This window comes from Temnothorax nylanderi, unplaced genomic scaffold (assembly GCF_030848795.1).
Source record: "Temnothorax nylanderi isolate EJ_2023f unplaced genomic scaffold, tnyl_v1.0 TNYL_tig1003_pilon, whole genome shotgun sequence".
NCBI classification, from domain to species: domain Eukaryota; kingdom Metazoa; phylum Arthropoda; class Insecta; order Hymenoptera; family Formicidae; genus Temnothorax; species Temnothorax nylanderi.
In genome coordinates, this window is record NW_027250065.1 from 5447 (window position 1) to 25656 (window position 20210).

General features: G+C 33.5%; 2 protein-coding genes across 6 annotated transcripts; one reads left to right on the forward strand and one right to left on the reverse strand.

Moving 5' to 3' along the window:
* Window positions 1–5718: 5718 nt before the first annotated feature.
* On the reverse strand, window positions 5719–10976 carry LOC139786291 (kinetochore-associated protein 1-like). 5 transcript variants are annotated; one of them, XM_071725461.1, is made up of 14 exons: window positions 10833–10976; window positions 10647–10765; window positions 10394–10518; window positions 10168–10325; window positions 9618–9733; window positions 9443–9552; window positions 9256–9377; window positions 8799–9169; window positions 8363–8724; window positions 8093–8284; window positions 7793–7998; window positions 6341–6501; window positions 6158–6237; window positions 5719–6007 (listed from the first exon to the last, which is right to left on the reverse strand). In XM_071725461.1, exons 3-11 carry the CDS (start codon window positions 10510–10512, stop codon window positions 7842–7844), a joined length of 1707 nt encoding a protein of 568 aa, XP_071581562.1. In that variant the 5' UTR covers window positions 10513–10518; window positions 10647–10765; window positions 10833–10976; the 3' UTR covers window positions 5719–6007; window positions 6158–6237; window positions 6341–6501; window positions 7793–7841. The 5 variants fall into 5 exon arrangements, with proteins under 5 accessions (XP_071581562.1, XP_071581559.1, XP_071581564.1 ...); XM_071725458.1 differs by having other exon boundaries at window positions 10394–10573; XM_071725463.1 differs by having other exon boundaries at window positions 9618–10072; window positions 10394–10573.
* Window positions 10977–17473: 6497 nt separating this feature from the next.
* Window positions 17474–19657, forward strand: LOC139786293 (putative nuclease HARBI1). The gene is made up of 2 exons (XM_071725465.1): window positions 17474–18233; window positions 18314–19657. The coding sequence occupies exons 1-2, from the start codon at window positions 17734–17736 to the stop codon at window positions 19317–19319; spliced, it is 1506 nt and encodes a 501-aa protein (XP_071581566.1). The 5' UTR covers window positions 17474–17733; the 3' UTR covers window positions 19320–19657.
* The last annotated feature ends 553 nt before the right edge of the window (window positions 19658–20210 follow it).

Genomic DNA, 20210 nt, shown 5'->3' on the forward strand with positions numbered 1-20210 from the left:
ATTTTTTGAGGTATGATATTACCAGCTTTTTTTCTAGGTAACAACATGTTTGGAAATAAAAATACTACTGCTTAGGTTTTTTCGAGATTTTTCGAAATACAAAGATTCTCAATGTATATTCTCTCTGTAATTGGCGCTGTAATTTAAAAAGAGATATCATTTCTTTTTGTAATTGTAATAGATCACTTGAAGCGCGACTCATCTTTAATAAGGTGTGTATCACTTGAGTTATAATTTTTTTTAAATAAAAATACTACTGCTTAGGTTTTTTCAAGATTTTTCGAGATACAAAGATTACGTCTACCACTTGTTACTTCGGTTTTTTTTAGGTAAAGATACTACTGCTTAGGTTTTTTTCGAGATTTTTCGAGATACAAAGATTAGGTTTACCACTTGTTACTTAGATTTTTTGAGGTATAATATTACCACTGTTTTTTTTTTCGAGGTAACAACATATACACTACTATGCGTGTACTTGGCGCCTTTTTTACCTTTTTTTTAAAAAAGGTAATTTTGTACGGATATCACGCCTTTTTGTAGTATTACGCATTTTATAAACAGTATGTACAGGGTGTTATTTCGAGGTATAATACTACCACTTTGTTTTTTTCGAGGTAACAACATAATACATATATACTACTATGCGTGTACTTGGCGCCTTTTTTTACCTTTTTTTGAAAAAGGTAATTTTGTACGGATATCACGCCTTTTTGTAGTATTACGCATCTTAATCTTAACAGAAAAAAATTACACCTTATAAAGAAATGTGTCTGAAGTTGTTATATATATATAAACATTGTCAGACATTGCTTTTATGTAAAATATGCATCTATATTATGTTGCTTGTATAAATTATTTCTTACCAACTTTTTCCAATCATAATAACTACACACCCAATGTGACGAACTACTATACAATATTTGAATGTGTTTTTTATTTTGTGATACAGATTGAATCGTATCAGGCAATTGCCGTGTTTCTACCGGTCTATAATCGGAACAATTTTGTAAAAGTCGATGGAAATGATCCACATGTATGTCCATCAGCCATTGGCCCTGGACAATTATATTTCTGTCTGTAGGCATTAAAGTAATGTATTTTTTTGTGTGTACAGACATGTTAGTTGTTAAAAATAAGATGTTTTTCTATGACTGCTAATGCAGCTTTTTTAAAACTATAGCCGTAAACAGCCAAAATTTAGCGCTAATAGCAGCCAATGTTTGCCAGCGCTTGTGGCAGCCGTTATATAGCGCCAAAGAGCAGCCGGATTATATATATATATATATATTTTTTTTTTTTCCCAGAAGACCTGTAAAAGAAAATATATATTTACATAATACAATTTAATTTAATAGCCCGTTATTTATAGTCAAATCTTATTTCAAGACCATCTTAAGTAATGTCTTAAAATGCTTTGTGATTGACTTATCTTAAGATTGTACTTAAGACGATCATAAAAATGAGATCCGACTACGAATATCAACCAAATGAATAAAGAATGGGGGTATTAGCATCATGACAGAAGTAAAATATATTAAAGGAATTAGTTGCTGGGTCGGTTAAAATAACTCTAAAATTATGTAGGAAAGACCGGGGCTAAGTCGACATTGAGGCAAACTTGACACTAGACTTTTTGCTAATTTAAATCTATCGTAAAAACTTGCCTTTCCTACTGTAAATGCGTCTTTATGTGCTAGTATTATCAACAGGATTTGATGACATTCTGAGTTATGGTGTAATTTTTAGCGCGACATAAGCATTTTTGATGGTGAAAAGTAATTTTTCTGATCTCTCGAAAATTTCTACTCTTTCATCAAGCTTTAATCTTGCAAACCTATATGTAAGTGATTTTCATGGAAAATTTGATGCTCTATATGAATCCGATAATCGTTTTTAGATATTTTCAAAATTTTCATATTTTTGAAGTGACAAAAGTAAAAAACGACGTCCGAGGCAAAGTCAATACCACGCCGTTTCATCGGCTCCCAGTAACAAACGATGCTTGTCATGCAGCCGTATGGCTCATCATGACAAATGTATGCGTACGTCCGATCGTGAGTTTACCTGCATTAATTGTTTTTCAGACATGAGTTTAGATGAAGATAATTGAAAGTTCAACAATTTTTGTTCTCATGATTTCAAATGATTGTTCTAGCTACTTTATTCCGAATTTTTGTACTTTTTAAATACACAATAAACAATGTATTTTTATTTTCAGACAGTAAAAAATAAGTTCCAAATCAAATTGTGTCGATCAGACAAAGTGTTGAGTTTGCCCCGGCGGGGTGTCGAGTTTGCCCCGGCATTTTTCAATTCGAAAATTTGTCTTTGCGTCATTTTTCCTTTCCTGGCGGCAAAACAGAGCGACGTACAGCAAAACTTTCTGAATCAATTTTGTACCTGAAGGAACACTCTTTAAATATATGCCATTAAATTTGCCTAAAAATTTTAATTAAATATTAAAAATTACCTTTGAAAAAATAGTGTCGAGTTAACCCCGGTCTCCCCTACTTTTAAAATCTTCAAATTTTTTTAAATACTTTAAAGTAGAGAAAATCGAGGGTAGTTTCCGAACGAACGGTAAGGATACAAAATCTAAAACTTTATATTTTCACAAATTATCCCGAGTGTACAAGTAGTGATTGATTCTACTAATAAAACTTTATATTTTTACAGTACAAATTATTCCCAAACGCAAGTACAAATAGTGATTGATTCTGCTCGTAAAAAACCCAGGTAGCACATAATATTAGTTATACGTTTTTTGAACGTATATATAGTTAGTTTCATAACCGTAAAGAACCATTAAGAAACGTTTGAACAAAAATGTGTTTAAAATATGATTTAAATCATGATTTAAGAAACGTATTTTTTACGTTTCTACAGTTAAAAATATTTATTAAATTTTTTCTTTCAAAATTATAATTTGCTTTATTTATATATAATAGGGTAAATATGCATTTTTAAAAAAGGTAATTTTGTATAGATATCACGCCTTTTTGTAGTATTACGCATTTTATAAACAGTATGTACAGGATGTTATTTCGAGGTATAATACTACCACTTTGTTTTTTCGAGGTAACAACATAATACATATATACTACTATGCGTGTACTTGGCGCATTTTTTTGAAAAAGGTAATTTTGTACGAATATCACGCTTTTTTGTAGTGTTTTTAAAAACACATAAATTATGGAACATTATAAGACAAAAACCAATTCGCTGTCTGTATTTGAACTGGTACTTTACTCTTGTACGTATGGAGTACTCACGTTCAGCTCGGCGAAAGAGAATAAGCATGGAAATCTCATTGTGCATATTTTAAAAGCATATAAATTGTGGAACATTTTAAGACTAAAACCAATTTGCTATCTGTATTTGAATAGGTACTTTACTCTTGTATGTATAGGGTGCTTACGTTTGGGTCGGCTGAAGGGGATGAGCACAGAAATCTCATTGTGCATATTTTAAAAGCATATAAATTGTGGAACATTTTAAGACTAAAATCAATTCGCTATCTATATTTGAACTGGTACTTTACTCTTGTACGTATAGGGTATTCACGTTCAGGTCGACAAAAGGGAATAAGCACGGAAATCTCATTGTGCATATTTTAAAAGCATATAAATTGTGAAACATTTTAAAACTAAAACCAATTTGCTATTTGTATTTGAATTGATACTTTACTCTTGTATGTATAGGGTGCTTACGTTTGAGTCGGCTGAAGGGGATGAGCACAGAAATCTCATTGTACATATTTTAAAAGCATATAAATTGTGGAACATTTTAAGACTAAAATCAATTCGCTATCTATATTTGAACTGGTACTTTACTCTTGTACGTATGGGGTATTCACGTTCAGGTCGACAAAAGGGAATAAGCACGGAAATCTCATTGTGCATATTTTAAAAGCATATAAATTGTGAAACATTTTAAAACTAAAACCAATTTGCTATTTGTATTTGAATTGATACTTTACTCTTGTATGTATAGGGTGCTTACGTTTGAGTCGGCTGAAGGGGATGAGCACAGAAATCTCATTGTGCATATTTTAAAAGCATATAAATTGTGGAACATTTTAAGACTAAAACCAATTTGCTATTTGTATTTGAATTGATACTTTACTCTTGTATGTATAGGGTGCTTACGTTTGAGTTGGCTGAAGGGGATGAGCACAGAAATCTCATTGTGCATATTTTAAAAGCATATAAATTATGGAACATTTTAAGACTAAAACCAATTCGCTATCTGTATTTGAACTGGTACTTTACTCTTATATGTATAGGGTGCTTACGTTTAGGTCGGCTGAAGGGGATGAGCACAGAAATTTCATTGTGCATATTTTAAAAGCATATAAATTGTGGAACATTTTAAGACTAAAACCAATTTGCTATCTATATTTGAATTAGTACTTTACTCTTGTATGTATAGGGTGCTTACATTTGGATCGGCTGAAAGGGATGAGCACAGAAATCTCATTATGCATAATTTAAAAGCATATAATATGTGAAACATTTTAAAACTAAAATCAATTCGCTATCTGTATTTAAACTGGTTCTTTACTCTTGTACGTATGGGGTATTCACGTTCAGGTCGGCGAAAGGGAATAAGCACGGAAATCTCATTGTGCATATTTTAAAAGCACATAAATTATGGAACATTTTATGACTGAAACCAATTCGCTATCTGTATTTGAACTGGTACTTTACTTTTATACGTATGGGATACGCACGTTCGAGTTGGCCAAAGGCCAACGTGTTTTTATTTTTCCGCTACGTGTCCTACGAGCGGAGATATTGCGACGCAAAGTCGAAATGCGAAAATTTTATATTAAGATATTTCTACTAACGTCGACGTCTCTCAATATATCTCAATATATATATATATATCAGAGAAATGTAACTTTCACTTTTTCGACATTGGCGATACTATAGTATCGCCAGTTTCAATATCGCGCTCGCATTGTTATCGATCGATCTAGTAGGTAAATTAATAAGCGAAGATATTACGACGTAAAGTCCAAACAAATGTAAAAATTTTATTTATTAAGATACTTCTTCGTAAGATACGTCGGTCTCTCAATATATGACACTAGACATTACAGACGCGCGCGCTTCGCGCGCGCCATTTAGCTTTAACATTATGCTATTACTATTACACTATTCCCTAATAGCCAAATGCTAGCAGAATGCCGACAGTATGCCAGCAGATCCGAGCATGACCATCGAGCAGATTCCTGTCCCCTGCGTCCTCATTAAGCTTATTTTCTAGCAGCACGATCTGCTGCCCACAATGTAATCGCAGAAACGCGGCAGAAATCGTGCACAACATGCAGTCACAATGTGATAGTAAAAATGTAGCAAGAATTGGACATGAGCCATATGAGCTAATAACAGCAGAAACACAGCAGAAATGGTGCATGGCCTGCTGTCACAATATGATGGCAAAAATTAATATAGCTAGAAGAGAACATAGCTCACTATAACGTACTGGTTATTTATATATAATTTATTCTCTCCTATTACCATAAATAATATTTCAGTGGAAAGAATTGTTATTAATGACAGTAATTATACTATCAATTCAAAAGTATGCCACATTATAAGAGTGGACTCCACAATACAACTGATACAAGTTGTGCAGTACCGTAATTTATACCGAAGATAATAGACAAGGTAATATGTTTATCGAAATTAATAAATATCTTCTCGTTATATATAAATTTAATTCATATTATATGTATTTAATTCATAAAATTTCTTATACAATATACATATTATTTTACAGTTCAAAGACCAAGAGGCAGAGCCACGGGGATACGGCGGCAAGAAGAAAGATTTATGGCCTTTCTGTACAGACTTTCATCACCATACTATCATTGGGGCATTAGACGAGGCAGAGGCAGAGGCAGACAGTATAGATAGATAAGATTCCATATACCCATTATATTATATACTTCCATTATATTATATATATACTTCCATTATATTATGTACTCTTATATACCCTGAAATAATCATTTCTTTTTGTAAAATAAAAAAACAATAAAAACATGTAATATTGATCAGATTATTGTCTACTCCATCTTTCATGCATGCATGCGTACAACGTCTGCATGTGCAATGTACGCATAAATGAGAAATAATATATTACTAGCCAGATATATCTTGCTGCGGGACGGTCTTTTCTTTCCCTCGACGTATTAGTATGTCGGTGTAAAACATGTTGAAGTCAAGTCTAATTCAAACATAAATAATTTAGAAATTAATTAGTATCTAATTTTATATCAATTGTGTGAGAAAAAAAGGATGCATAAAAATTATATAAATAAAATTCTTACCGACATAACACATTAAGTAATTTCTCATTGTTATTATCACAACCCAAATCACAAATTCGATCTAGAAGTCGTGTCAATACTTTAGTAAATCTTTCGTCTAATGATACGATTGTTTCTTCGAAACTTCCTGTTCCATCTTTCGCCGTAGAACTGTTCTCAATCTATGAAAAAATACAGTCAATTAATATATTATAAGCGTGTACATGTATGTTACATAAATTAAAATTAAAAAGCATTTTTTTCAAGTAACAGAAATGTGATACATAATGAAGTCTTATTTAAATTATGATATATAATAATGCAGCGATAAACTATTATCACCATGCCTTTTATGATTAACTATACAAGTATAATGATTTTCTTCTTTTGAAACTAAATATAAATAATGATATATGTAATATTATAATTCTAGAGGATAATTTATACTTTTATAATAACACTTAAATATATTTTTTAGATATGTAAATTTTTAACTTATGATTAGGTATTTGTTATTATTTGACCAAGTAATAAAATAGCAAATGTTTAATGTTGCATTGTACAAAACGCATGTTGTAAAAATACATAAAAAATAGCTTGCTAATAATACGTATTTTCAAAATCATATTTAAAAATATATATAAATAAAAATTGCAATTTTTACAATACATATGGATATCTTCTATAAATATACCGTAAATACATATTACAAGAAAAATTTATTTATTTTATTTTAATTAAATATTTTTATTTTATAATGTTACCTCTTTAATTCTTTGTGATTAAAATGATTAAATAATTCTTTGTAATATTATAATTTTATCAAGGAGAATTAAAACTACTACCACTTGGGTTGATAGAAAGATCCTCAGGAATACAAAGATACATACCACTTGGGTTGAGTTAGGTAACACAATTTTGTTTTATTTTTTAAGAGTAGTTGCACTACAATTATTTTTCAAAGCAATATATATATTCTCTTTGTAGTTGGCGTAATTTAAAGAACATGGGTACAATGTATAATCAACGGACATCATGTATGTCATCAGGTGCGTTCAGCAGAAAACAATGTCAAGTTAATATTTATCTCCTCTCTTTCAAAAGACTAACCACGAACTACAAACTTCATATTATAACATTATTACAATTTATTTGTATTTTTAATTCGTCAAATGTGCGCCTGCATCTATCGCACGTCATTTTACTGCTTACCACAGACAATTGGTATTATAAACGTGCCATAAAAAAATGACTACTGGTCAATATATTTCGACACATAAAATATTATGATATTGTAAGATTATAATTTATAATATAATACATAGACGCTAGTCATATAAACATCAAACCATTTCATTACTTGATACGAAAAAAATGCCACTTTGATCTGCCAATTCAATCAGCCCAATTAATTGCTACGTTTTCTTCTTGGCACTAATCAACATATTTCTCTTTTGACTATTTCTCATTTACCTCACAGATTTACATTTCGCTCACTTCATAATTATCAATATCCTAAAATTTAGAAGCAAAGTCCTTTTAACTGTATCTTAACATCACGGATTGATATTCTCAAGTTTTGAATATCTCGTTTACAACATGTGTCAAATGTATCAACGCTGTAACATAATTCTAAAGATTCCAATTTGCCGGTGTACTGTAACGATTTCATATACTTTCTGAAATATTGAAGTGAGATCAACGTTTTAATATGCAAGAAAAATTTATATTCTGCCGATAAAATAAACAATAATTTATTATAATTATTTATACCTAAAGGTACATATATCTTGCTTGGTCAATTCCTCTAACGTTGTAGTATCAACGACAGTCTGCAATATTCGAAATACTCGATATCGTACGTTACAACTATATTCAGTCTCGCCATGACGATTGCCGAAACCTATGTTTATAAGAAATTGTGCAAACAAATCCATATCTCCATATTCCAGCATATAACATATCCTACAATTAAGTATATTTCACAATCAATTGTTGATTTAGAAATTGAATATAAAAAAAATGGTGTACCAACAATATTACCTAAGTAAATTATCTTCATAGTTGGTATTCTGATCAGACTCTTTCGTCGCTAGAAACGTCTCTGTAAAGCTTTGAGACAATTCGGTATACCTGGCATTAGATTGTAGCCATTCTTCCAATAAATCCATACGCAATTTTATCGTATTCAACGAGAACAGTTTACCCAGCTCGTTAACAGCAGCGTTAATATCGGGTCTGTAGTTGGTTGCAGTTCGATATCGTAATGGTATGCTTTCTTCGTTATACAATTCATACACCAGCTTGCACGGATTTTCAATTAGAGCAAGATACTCATCTTTCTCCAATCCGTACGTACGTAGAATATGCTCGGACGTAAATCTCAAATATTTGGATTTAATTTTCTGAAAGTAAAAGCCATAGAAGTCAATATATTTTTTACAACATAGACACGTACTTTACACAGAGATTACCGTACTTCTAACATTCCTTCTTCGAATTTAGTGGAATTCTGTGCCGCCAGCTGAGCATACTCGTAACATTCTTTCGCGGCAGCAACGCGATCAGCACCCGGAGGTGTATGATTTACGACATAGTACAATGCTGCAGTACCATAATAGAATCCATCTGAATCTGTCATCCGTTGTATACATTTCTTGATATCTTTGAGCAACGTGGTATTTTTCGGATAAAGCGACCATGCAGTATTTTTCGATGCAGTAGAATTATTTCCCCATACTTGTGTCACTTCACCTTTAATAGCTAATGTGCATATGAGATGTGCCTCCAAATTAAGTACGGGTGCGATGTCAAGCCACTTGCCGTATGTTCTTAAATTCAACTCAGGTGCTAGTAACGAGAATTAATAAAATGTGAAATTAAGTTAAGTAATCATCCAAGTGCTGGCCATAAATTTATTTCTGAAATATATTTACTAATGATTTTCCAAATATCGACTTTAAGCAAGAACGGAAGTCTCCATTGGGCTATCGGCGGCAACGTACTATGTCCAGGATTAAGCTGTATCCACTCATCGTGTTCCATTGGTGTAGGAAGCCTGTCATGATTGATAGTATGATTATTAAATTCAAAATTAATATATGCGAAATTATTATAATTTACCCGCTCCGAGTGTAATTTTGCAAGAAGCAAAGATAATTTCTCTTTTCCATATTTTTGTCTCCTATGAGATCCATTAGTATAATAAACACTTCATAGTGGTAAAATGTAATCTGGAAATTTAAATGTAAAATTCACATTATAAGAAACTATACTATCCAACATTTTTATAGCTTACGTGTTCCCATAACGTAGAGATACATCGCTTCAACATGGATTTATCTTCCATTTGCGCAACAACTCCATTACATTTCTTTCTTAATTCATCGATTTCATCTTTACAGATAAGTAACTCTATAATATATTACTCGATTATTAAATTGGTGTTCAATATCATACGAAAATGATCTACGTATAAAAATATGTAAATATCCAAATATTAAATTAATTGTCACAAATACATATTATTTTCTTATATCATTTGCCTTTATTCACGCTTGTATTCGAAACGGTTATCGTTGGATTCCACGTTTTTAGTAATATTTGTAAATAATTCAAAAGGCAATCATTGAAATTAAATCCGAAGCTACAACAATAATCTTTTAATAAAGGAATCACGTTCTCTTTATTAGGTACTGTTTATGATCTGCTGTAAAATTTTTCTTTTGCTCGAAGCACTATTTGTTAAAACTTCTGTAAATGTATTAAAAATATATACATTGACACATATGTATAACAAGATTTGCGTTTAATATAAAAATAGACTCAATGATAATGCATGAGCGTACCTTTAGAAGTTATTGAATAACGTGACAGTCGTTGTGCCCAAATATGCAATAGCTTGTAACTCTCAAACGTTTGTGTCAATGATCGATTTTGCCCCAAGCGCGAATATTCATATCCCAAAGTTGAGATTGTACAATGCTGAATATGATCGGTCTGAAATCTACAAATATAAATCTTTACACATTATTATCGAAAATTAATTATCGAAAAATAGATTTATTTTCTTACGATGTAGAAACGGTGGAAAGCCAACTGCACGCCTCTTGTTCTGATAACATAAAGAGAACCGATAGCCCTAATTGCAAATCGAATGATCGTCCGGTGCATAACTTTCTCAATAAATTCATCAAAAGCTGTGATAATATAAATTTCATTTCCGTTAATATCTCTTCGTTTCTTTCAGACGTGCTAAGATACATGAAATAAAACGTTTTGAAAATTTGCAGTAAAGTATAATAATTAAAATCTAAGATAAACTCACCCAAGATATAATTATATTCCTCAATGATGAAGAAAAAACAGTCTCTGATTAGCGACGATCGTTTCCTCCATGCGAGTAAATAAGAAAGATCCATGTTATGCACAACAATCTAGGTTAACCTGTGTAAACACTCGCGTAAACGTAGTTATATATAGGATAGGATAATTATATTATTAAAACAATTACCTTGAATTAATCGTCGCGTCGCGTAAAGAGTCATCATCACGTATATCATACGTTTACGCGAGCGTTACTTTTGTAGTAACTTACGAATAATTCCTTCGCGTAAACGGGAGATAACTTACGATAATTTAATCCGCGTAAACGAGTAAATTATCGTAAGTTACTATCACATCACGGTCGGTCTCGCTCCGACGACACTACCGTTCTCTCAACGATATAGGTTAAGTGAACTGACTGTGACGTGACAGCGCACTGAACGCACTATCTGCACTGCGCGCAGTACAGCACACACCAGCACACACGTATGAACGCACTATATCTGCACTGCGCGAAAGCGCCGCCAGTGTCGAAAAAGTGAAAGGGACATTTTCTCTGATCACGTGATATATATGAACTGACTGACAGCGCGCTAAACGCACTATCTACACTCGCGCAGTACACACACGTATACATATGTGCTGGCGATACTAGCACCGCCCTGGTGTCGAAAAAGTGAAAAGGACGCGACTCCAGCCAATGAAATGATGGCATGGCATGAGAGACGGTCGACGTAGAAGTAGAAGAAGTAGTATCTTAAAAATAAATTTTCACATTTGGACTTTGCGTCGCAATATTTCCGCTCGTAGGGCACGTAGCGGAATATTATAAGAGAAACCCCCCCCAAATCGACCCAAGCTATCGATCAAGCCTACTTAAAACTTGATCCGTTCACTCGTTATATGAGATCTCAACATCTCGAGTACTCGCAACTCGTCGCGTCGCGTAAAAGAGTCACGGTCGGTCTCGCTCCGCGTGTACTTGGCGCGAGACACTACCGTGTCTCTTGATATTTATTTAATGTTTATTAAATATTTATTTCACATTGATTATTTATTTGGAGTAATGATTTAGAAAAAATATTTATTAAACGTTTATTTAACGTTTATTTAATATTTCTTTTACATTAATAATTTATTTGCAATAATGATTTAAAAAAACATTTATTTAACATTTATTTGATATTAATTTAATATTTATTTTACATTACTTATTCATTTGCAATAATAATTTTAAAAAACATTTATTTAATATTTATTCGACATTAATTTAATAATTATTTTACATTACTCATTTATTTGCAATAATAATTTGAAAAAAAATTTATTTAATATTTATTCGACATTAATTTAATATTTATTTTACATTACTTATTCACTTGCAATAATGATTTGAAAAAAACATTTACTTAATATTTATTCGACATTAATTTAATATTTATTTTACATTACTCATTTATTTGCAATAATGAATTGAAAAAACATTTATTTAACATCTATTCGACATTATTTTAATATTTATTGGCAATAGTGTATTGAAATCGACAACAATTGGCAAAAATATATACATAAACTTCACAACGTTTCCACCCAAGCTTCGGGTCCTTATCAAGTGATCTAGCAAAACGAAATAACGCACGGGGTCAAATAACAACGTCAATAATCAAAAGTATAAAATTCTTTGTAGTCGGCGCAAACATATTCAATCTAGATTAATTACCTGATGAGAATAAAAGTCCCACCGCCAACACATTCTCAATCTAATATTTAAGAGGTTTTGGCAGAAACATCACGCATAGAAAGCTGAATTAAATTAAATAAAATAAATAAGTATTAACTAATATGCTAAATTAAATAAATGAAATCGTGTCAAAAAGTAACAAAGGAGGGTAATTACAAAGAGAATGTCCCACGGTAGCCACCAATTTCCAAAACGTGTCATCTTAATAGATAATGTCTCGGAGTTAAGACAAAAAAGATTTCCGAGTCACGCAACGACTCATGTTCACACAATAAGAGTCGGGAACGAACTGACGATATCGCATGTGTTTTTAAAAACAGACAAATTGTCAGAGTATCCAACATCCGAAAATAAAACAATTAAACGCATGAGATGACCTTATCGTATATAGGATTTAAATTATCCGTGTCCTTTTTCAGATTAATAGTATCCGGATACTTTTTTATGAGGAACATTTCAGCGATTTCTCTCTTTTTTTTATTCTTTTCTCTGTGCAGTACTTCCACATCGGACCATTTGAAATCATGCCCAAGAGAAACACGATGTTTACTGACGACGGAATGGTTACTGTCGTCTTTCCTTATATCCCTGAAGTGTTCCGTTATCCGAGTCTTTAAATGTCGTTTAGTTTGTCCGATATACGATGCGCAACAATTATCGCAGTTAATTCTGTAAACCAATTCAGTCGAGCTATTCCTGTCAAGACGGTCCTTCCCTCTCTTTATAACAACGTCTAATTTTTTCGGGACAGTGTGAACAGCGACAAGACCAATCTTATTCAGCATGAGACGTATATCATCACCGAGGCCTTTAACATAAGGTAGCACAAAACTTCTCCGTGGGTCGAATAAATTTTTCGGAGCGTTTTCGGTGTCACGTCTATGCTGAAGTTCTTTTATTCTGATATTAATGTGTTTGTTAATAAGATCCATCGGAAAGGAATTATTCAAAAGTATTTTTTTAACCGTATTCCCTGGCGAAAATAAGAAGCCTTATAGAGCGTTGACAAACGTTTGGTGAGGATTTTCTGAGCGTTTATACGCTTTCAAACGTTGTAAGAACACTTACACAACGCTGTTGGGTTGTAAACGCTTTCGGAACGCTTATCAAACGCTGTATAAAACGTTTCGTGAAAATTCTGTAATGCTAAGCCACCGCTTTTCAGAGAACGCTTAGTGAACGCTGATACAACTTCGTATAGAGAGTTTGCTGTCAGACTTTACAAACGTTTATCAAACGCTTTTCCCAACGCCGTAAGACAAGCGTTTTCCCTTTGCTCAGCAAATGCTCTTCTAATGCGGCGAATTGTAGGGCGTTTGTGCAAACGGTTTGAGAACGCTTAAGAAACGCTTTATCCGGCGCCGTAAGCGTTTTCCTTCCGTTCAACAAACGTTCTTCTAACAATGCCGCTAGGCAGCGCATCTTTCTCGCATTTAAAATACATCCAGCCGCGAATATAAGCAGACCCTCTGCGAGGCGAAAAGCAGATTTTAACATTTAACGCTCTTTCCGCCGTTTCTTCTAACGACAAGAGTAAACGCCTGTTAAACGCTCAATAGAGGCTGCACGCAGTTTCCAATGATGAAAGCAAACGCTTTCGACTTATTAACAGAGGATCTCTAAATGTTTTAGGCCCGGTCTACAATGGATGTATTGTAGGTCGTAAGTCGTAAGAATTGGCCAATCACAGTTAATTATTCTTCGACTGCAAGAAGAACCCTAAAGCGATGCAATTTCCGCTTTTCAAACGCTTTTCAAACGGATTACTGGCCGTTTTCAAACGCTCAACAAGCTCCCGTAAACGCTGTGCAAACGCTGTGAAAATGCTGTGCAAACTTTCAAAACGCTTTACAAACGTCTTTCAAACGCTAAAGCGTTGCAATTTCTGCTTTTTAAACGTTTTACTGACCGATTCTAAACGCTCAACAAACTCCCGCAAACGCTCACGTAAACGCTTAACAAACGCTTATGAAACTTTCTATTTTCGCCAGGGTTGATATTAGATGTATGGAAGCTTTCATCTGACAATAAAATAGCTCGATCAAGTAGGCTCGTGATAGTGTTTACTTTATACTTAAATGGATGGCTAGAAAAGAAGTTAGTATATCGGCCGGAAAACGTGGGTTTTCGATACCAATTAGTGATCAACCGATTTCCCACTCTAATGACTGTGGTGTCAAGAAACGGGAGAGAATTATTGTTTTCTAACTCGAAAGTGAACTTTAGTCGTGGGTGGTAACTGTTGAATACGTCAAGTATGTCGTTTAATTTCACGAGCCTACTTGATCGAGCTATTTTATTGTCAGATGAAAGCTTCCATACATCTAATATCAATACGGTTAAAAAAATACTTTTGAATAATTCCTTTCCGATGGATCTTATTAACAAACACATTAATATCAGAATAAAAGAACTTCAGCATAGACGTGACACCGAAAACGCTCCGAAAAATTTATTCGACCCACGGAGAAGTTTTGTGCTACCTTATGTTAAAGGCCTCGGTGATGATATACGTCTCATGCTGAATAAGATTGGTCTTGTCGCTGTTCACACTGTCCCGAAAAAATTAGACGTTGTTATAAAGAGAGGGAAGGACCGTCTTGACAGGAATAGCTCGACTGAATTGGTTTACAGAATTAACTGCGATAATTGTTGCGCATCGTATATCGGACAAACTAAACGACATTTAAAGACTCGGATAACGGAACACTTCAGGGATATAAGGAAAGACGACAGTAACCATTCCGTCGTCAGTAAACATCGTGTTTCTCTTGGGCATGATTTCAAATGGTCCGATGTGGAAGTACTGCACAGAGAAAAGAATAAAAAAAAGAGAGAAATCGCTGAAATGTTCCTCATAAAAAAGTATCCGGATACTATTAATCTGAAAAAGGACACGGATAATTTAAATCCTATATACGATAAGGTCATCTCATGCGTTTAATTGTTTTATTTTCGGATGTTGGATACTCTGACAATTTGTCTGTTTTTAAAAACACATGCGATATCGTCAGTTCGTTCCCGACTCTTATTGTGTGAACATGAGTCGTTGCGTGACTCGGAAATCTTTTTTGTCTTAACTCCGAGACATTATCTATTAAGATGACACGTTTTGGAAATTGGTGGCTACCGTGGGACATTCTCTTTGTAATTACCCTCCTTTGTTACTTTTTGACACGATTTCATTTATTTAATTTAGCATATTAGTTAATACTTATTTATTTTATTTAATTTAATTCAGCTTTCTATGCGTGATGTTTCTGCCAAAACCTCTTAAATATTAGATTGAGAATGTGTTGGCGGTGGGACTTTTATTCTCATCAGGTAATTAATCTAGATTGAATATGTTTGCGCCGACTACAAAGAATTTTATACTTTTGATTATTGACGTTGTTATTTGACCCCGTGCGTTATTTCGTTTTGCTAGATCACTTGATAAGGACCCGAAGCTTGGGTGGAAACGTTGTGAAGTTTATGTATATATTTTTGCCAATTGTTGTCGATTTCAATACACTATTGCTGTTATACATTATTGGCGAAACAATTTCCTACTTCTTGATATTAATATTTATTTTACATTAACTGTTTATTTGGCATAATGATTTAAAAAAACATTTATTTAACATTTATTCGACATTATTTTAATATTTATTTTACATTAATTATTTATTTGCTATATCGTTTCATTCAGATGGCGCAACGCGTAAGTCGCCACTCTCAAAGCGCCCCCACCTCTTTCCTCGCTTTCGTTCGGTGTCATGGCCGCGCTTGCTGCGTTTCTTCGGACGAGACGAGTACGTTTTCCTTTTTTTCGTAAGTGATTGAGCTAAGCGGCACGTATTCTGGAGACTAACCGAGCGAGATTTGACTTCCCAGGGAGAGCTCACCGCCAGAAAAAGGAGAGCTGCGACAGCTCGCGTCCGAGAGGGAAGATTGAGGCGAGGAGTCCGGTCCAGCGAGCAGGGCCCTTCCGATATTCTCATTTGGGACGCCATATTGGATTAAAAAACATTTTAAAACACGTTAAAATAGATGTTTTTGTAACATAAAAAAAACATTTTCTCAAACGTTAAAATAAACATTTTCAAACATAAAAAAAATGTCTTTTTAAACGTTAAAATAGACATTTTTTAAACATTAAAAAAACATTTTTCTTAAACGTTAAAATAAACGTTTTTAAACATTAAAAAAATGTTCTTTTAAATGTTAAAATAAATATTTTTTCAATGAAAAAAAAAGTGTGTTAACCCATAATTTTTAACATTTTTAAAAATGTTTTCAAAAATGTTTTCCAAATGTTTTTAAAAATATTTTTAAAAACATTTCTTTGCTGATTGGGTATATGTATAATGTATATTGTATTATGTATATTATTTTGGCACTTATTTTGGACTTGAACGAATTCTTTCGCTCCCAGTTGTCCAATCCATCCTAAATGGCTGAAAAAAGATACCCTCTAAGGTCAAGTTCTATAGCTCAATTTTGAAGGGTGCCACCGCCCATTAATACGTACAACCTACTTTTAAAAATCATATTTTCCACATAAAAATTCATATGAATTTGAGGGTAGCAACCCTTCAGCTACACACCCTGTCAAAAAGTGCCAAAATCACAAAAAAATGAAAAATGAGCACAAAAGGGAGAATTTTTTTGTTTACCTTCAGTTTATGTATACGTTTTGAAATAAAGTCAAAATTATGTAGGTACAAAAAAGAGTCGCAAGAAAAGCCACCCCCATCAGTGAAAATACGCCAAAAAACACCCTTTAAGGAGGTTCTACAGATAATGGATGTATCTAAAAATTGGAAAAAACTTCATGGACGTATAAATTGAGATGCGAGAAAAGTGCTCGAAAAATGTTAGCATCCGCGGTTATCGTGTAAAAATTTGCAAAAATGAATTTTGAAATCACAGTTTTTAACATGAGCTCTTATGGCAGAGGGGTTCCTGGAGACAGGAAACGAGATATTAATTATATGAAGGCGACCTACCAGAGATTCAAAAAACGGAGCTCTTATAGATCTTAATCTAAGCTTTTCAGAAATATCGAGAAAAACAAGGGTTATCGCGTAAAATTTTATGATATTGGCTATTGAAACAGGCCATATCACAGTTCACGTAGCGTGCTTCGAATAACAAGGGAGATTTGGCAACGTCGCAGCGACTGCACCCGCGCGAAAAGTGTACAGCCAGTACAGCACCACAGTATGACAGCACCTCAAACTTAAGCACCTAACCTTTACGAGCGCTTACGGAGGAGTACTCGCTCTAGAATTATGTGAAATAACCACGGTCATATGAGCAGAACAGCGAAACTCAAGTTCGCGACGTTACCACATTTTCTCGCATGTATAAAGCCTCGTCTACAATAGACGCACAGGCTGTGTCGTATGTCGTAAGTAGTAGTGTCGTAGGAAAGTTCGTCGCATGTCGTAAGAGTGTCGCTAGACGAGTGTCTACAATAGTCGCAAGGATTGTTCGCGATAATAGCGTAACTGTCAAGTCGACCGCAGCCACAATGGACAACCGGCAGCAATTATTAATCTTTCTGCAACTTTGCTCCCAATTTTTAAATTTAGTATCTTTATATGGCCGTTTGCTCAGTGAATCGAACAACAGAAGATGGTGGGTGCGGCCAGTAAATAGTGAAGAAAGACGGCGTTCCAAAGGGTTCCATTTAACTTATTTTCGTGAACTGATGGAAACAGATCATGAAGAATTTTTTAACTGGACCAGAATGTGGCCCCATCAGTTTAGAAATCTTTATGAACTCGTTCGCCCTCGATTGTTAAAAAGGAGTCATCGTCTTTCACTACATCCAGAGCTGAGGCTGGTTTTGACTCTGTCGTAAGTATAGGTCATGTCCTTCATGCACATCTTACTTTTGGCTCAATATGTATCCTTAATGTTTTTTTTACTTTGACCAGGTACCTAGCTCATGGGGACAGTATGTTTTCAAAGAAAGCTGAATTCAGAATTGGAAGATCAACGGCATACCAGATTGTACCTGAAGTGTGCCGCATCATATGGGATGTGCTACAGCCACGTTACCTGGCACAACCAACGCAAGAAGTGTGGAGATGTATTGCCGATGAGTTCATGCAAAAATGGCAATTCCCTAATTGCATTGGAGCGTTGGATGGGAAACACATCCGTATTCAGTGTCCCCCAAATTCTGGCAGTCAATATTCAAATTATAAGAAATATTTTTCATTAGTTTTGATGGCTGTATGTGACGCAAGCTACAAATTTACAATGGTAGATATAGGACAATTCGGCAGTATCAGTGATGGTGGAGTTTGGGCACACTCGGATATGTCTCATCTTCTTGATAATAACTTGCTTGATGTGCCTCCAAAGAAAGAATTGCCTAGCACATTAATAGCAACGGAATATGCGCTTGTAGGTGATGAAGCTTTCCCCCTTAAGAAATACCTGCTACGTCCGTATCCCCGTCTTCAATTGACCAACAAGGAGAGGGTGTTCAACTACCGATTGTCACGAGCACGGCGAGTTATTGAAAATGCTTTCGGCATTCTGGTGTCAAGGTGGCGAATTCTTACAAGACCCTTATGTTGTTCTCCAGAAAATGCTGAGCACTTAGTCAAGGCCTTGATCTGTCTCCACAATTTTGTTATAATAGGAGAAAGAGAAATTGCTCCAGCTCGCAGGAGGTACTGTCCACCACAGCTGATAGACAGAGAAACAGGAGAAGGTATGGTTTTGGGAGGAGCATGGCGAGGACACGGAGAACAGGGTGATCTGGTGCAAAATATTGGTCGGCTATCTAGTAATAACTCAAATGTTGCTGCACGCGCCCAACGTAATGTGCTACGGGATTATTTTGTAACCGAGACAGGGGAGGCTCAAGTCCCATGGCAATACCAGCGAGCATTCGGAGGTTACAACATTAATCCTCCTGACTGTCATTAATCTTTTAGTTATGGTTAATTATATTTAGTTAGTGTTAATTTGAATCCAATAAAGAAATTTTTTCTTAATTTTTATTTTATATTTCATCTTTATAGATTTATTTAGATTCTAAAAGTATAACTTACAACGCAATAAAAACACACTTGTAAGAATTGTGAATAATAAAGTTTTATTACTTATTGTTATAAAGTTATTTTACAAATAGTAAATAATACTAGCAAATAATACTATTTATACATTTTTATAAATAGTTTCAGTAAAAATAAAAATGAGTTGTATTTGTAAAAAAAATAGAATTGTTTCTTGCCCACATATCAATAAAATAAAAGGTAATTCTCTCTTCTAGTGTAAATTATATTTCCAAAAAATTATAACCCAAGTGATACACATCACAAAATTATGTTACCTTATCAAAGAAGAGTCGCGCTTCAAGTGATCTATTACAATTACAAAAAAGAAATGATATCTCTTTAAATTACAGCGCCAATTACAGAGAGAACATATATATTGCCTCAAAAAATAATTGTTGCACTACTTTGAAAAATCTTTACATGGTGTCAATTAGAAAAAGAATGTATGATAACAATTTTATAAGATTAAAAAATTTTATTTAAATTTAACAAGGGAATACAAGATATTTAAATACAAAGTTTACATGTGTATTTTTTAGTGGTCACAAAGAATTACAGAGGAACAGTACAAAATAAAAATATTTTATTAAAATATTTAATCTAACGAGGGAATACAAGGTATTTAAATACAAAGTTTATATATTTATTTTTCAATAGAATAAAAGATTTAATCACAAAGAATTACAGAGGTAACAGTACAAAATAAAAATATTTTATTAAAATACATAAATTTTTCTTGTAAAAAAACTTGGCGCTGCTA

Excerpts from the sequence above, each read along its gene's own strand:
- LOC139786291 (XM_071725458.1), bottom strand. The coding sequence starts at position 10,539 with ATGAAATTTATATTATCACAGCTTTTGATGAATTTATTGAGAAAGTTA. Across the intron at positions 10,326-10,393 it reads CTTTCCACCGTTTCTACATC|ATTTCAGACCGATCATATTC; the intron begins GTAAGAAAATAA and ends TTATATTTGTAG. Across the intron at positions 8,725-8,798 it reads TCGAAGAAGGAATGTTAGAA|AAAATTAAATCCAAATATTT; the intron begins GTACGGTAATCT and ends TTTTACTTTCAG.
- LOC139786293 (XM_071725465.1), top strand. The coding sequence starts at position 17,734 with ATGTATAAAGCCTCGTCTACAATAGACGCACAGGCTGTGTCGTATGTC. Across the intron at positions 18,234-18,313 it reads AGGCTGGTTTTGACTCTGTC|GTACCTAGCTCATGGGGACA; the intron begins GTAAGTATAGGT and ends TACTTTGACCAG.